The 1,939-nt window shown below is 60.2% G+C and overlaps 1 protein-coding gene across 1 annotated transcript in view; it reads left to right on the top strand.

The window, feature by feature from the left end:
- The window catches only part of SART1 (squamous cell carcinoma antigen recognized by T-cells 1), a 31,157-nt gene that overhangs the window by 26,616 nt on the left and 2,602 nt on the right, over positions 1 to 1,939 (top strand). Inside the window, exon 14 of the mRNA XM_006771695.2 lies at positions 1,800 to 1,910. Coding sequence (XP_006771758.1) covers positions 1,800 to 1,910 — 111 coding nt within the window. The remainder of the gene's footprint in view (positions 1 to 1,799; positions 1,911 to 1,939) is intronic.

Here is a 1,939-nt window from a genome sequence, read left to right as displayed (position 1 = left end):
CTGCTTCCCTGCTCCTCCTTTCCTCCTTCATGTCTCTCTTCTCCCCGCCCCCCAGGTGACCTTTAAAAAGACCAAGCGGAAGGTGAAGAAGATCCGAAAGAAGGAGAAGGGTGCGGGCTGGCGGGCTGACGACTTGCTGCCTCTCGGGGACCAAACGCAGGATGGGGACTTTGGTTCCAGGTGGGCGTGGACACGTGGGGTCTGAGGGCTGGGCTGACCTAGGGGCCGATGCTCACTGGAGAGGTCTCCTCCCCCCAGACTGCGAGGCCGGGGTCGCCGCCGAGTGCCCGAGGGAGATGAGGAGGCCCCGGAGGAGGAGGAAGCGAGTGCTGGAGGGAGATGAGGAGGCCCCGGAGGAGGAGGAAGAAAAGGAGCCGGTGTCTCAGCCCCCACCGTCAGATGACACTCGAGTGGAAAACATGGATATCAGTGATGAGGGTGAGGGAGCCCCCAGCTTGCTGAGGGTGGGGGGAGGGGCGAGGAAAAGGCCTAGGGACCAGGAGGAGGATCTGAACAGGCATCTTCTCTGTCCAGAGGAAGGCGGCCCACCGCCTGGGTCCCCAGAGCTGCTGGAGGAGGATGAGGCGGAGCTGGAGCTGCAGAAGCAGCTGGAGAAGGGCCGCCGGTTACGGCAGCTGCAGCAGCTACACCAGCTGCGGGACAGCGGCGAGAAGGTAAGGGGCCCTCAGGCTGTGTGCGGGCACAGGAGGGTGGGGGCCTCAGCAGGACAGAATGACAGGTGGCCTGTGATGGCCGGTTCTTAGGAGCACAGGCACCTGTGCCCTTGTAGGCTGCACCTGAATTCCAGTCTTTATTTCGTATTGATTTCAGAGAGGAAGGAAGAGGGAGAGAGAGAGAGCGAGAGAAACACTTGTGATGAAAGAGAATCATTGTTTGTTGCTTCCTGCGCACCTCACACTGGGGATTGAGCCTGCAACCCAGGCATGTGCCCTGACCAGGAATCAAACCGTGACCTCCTGGTTCATAGGTTGATGCTCAACCACTGAGCCACGCTGGCTGGGCCTGAATTCCAATCTTGATTTCTTTTTTGTTTAATAACATATTATTTACAGATTTTTAGATTTCTGTAGTGTTGTCACTGTATAATGACACAATAGAGAGGACAGTGGGTGCAGTCGGGGGATAATGTCAGGGGCGGAGTTTTGAGGGGCCTCGGTGCCATGCCAGGTAGGAGGGTGGCCTGAGGTAGGAGCAGGGTTTGGTCACCAGGGCCATGTAGGCTTTTGGATCTTGATTCACAGGGCAGTAGGGAGCCATTGAAGGTTTTGGAGCAGAGTGAGATTGGTGCAGGTGCAGGTGGAGAGCGGCAGGGGTCAGGGAGGACATGGAGACCGTCACAGGTCGCTGCAGGCAGTAGGAATGGCTTGTCTTGCTACCACCAGGGAGGATCTTGGGTTCCTGGGTCTCAATGGCACCGCCCCAGGACCTTCTGGGTTTGCCCACAGCTGCTCCCTCCTCTAGGTGGTGGAGATTGTGAAGAAGCTGGAGTCCCGCCAGCGGGGCTCGGAGGAGGATGAGGATCCGGAGCGGAAGGGGACCATTGTGTTCAACGCCACGTCCGAGTTCTGCCGCACCTTGGGGGAGATCCCCACCTACGGGCTGGCCGGCAACCGGGAGGAGCAGGAGGAGCTCATGGTGAGTCTGCAGGCAGCTCCCCTCACTGACCTGCTCTGCTCTTGGCTGGCGGCCGGTGTGGGCAGCGGTGTCGGGCCCAGTGGTCCTCGGTGATGAGCTGGGTCTGGATGGGCTGCCTGGGCTGACACTGGTCTGTCCTCCAGGACTTCGAACGGGACGAGGAACGCTCGGCCAGCGGCGGCTCCGAGTCCGACGGGGAGGAGAACATCGGCTGGAGCACAGTCAACCTGGATGAGGAGAAGCGGCATCAGGATGTGCGCTGAGGGAGGGGCAGGCTTGGCGC

This window comes from Myotis davidii, unplaced genomic scaffold (genome assembly GCF_000327345.1).
Source record: "Myotis davidii unplaced genomic scaffold, ASM32734v1 scaffold425, whole genome shotgun sequence".
Lineage (NCBI taxonomy): Eukaryota > Metazoa > Chordata > Mammalia > Chiroptera > Vespertilionidae > Myotis > Myotis davidii.
The sequence above is the reverse complement of the archived record's forward strand: the minus strand, read 5'-3'. Positions and strand labels throughout refer to the sequence as shown.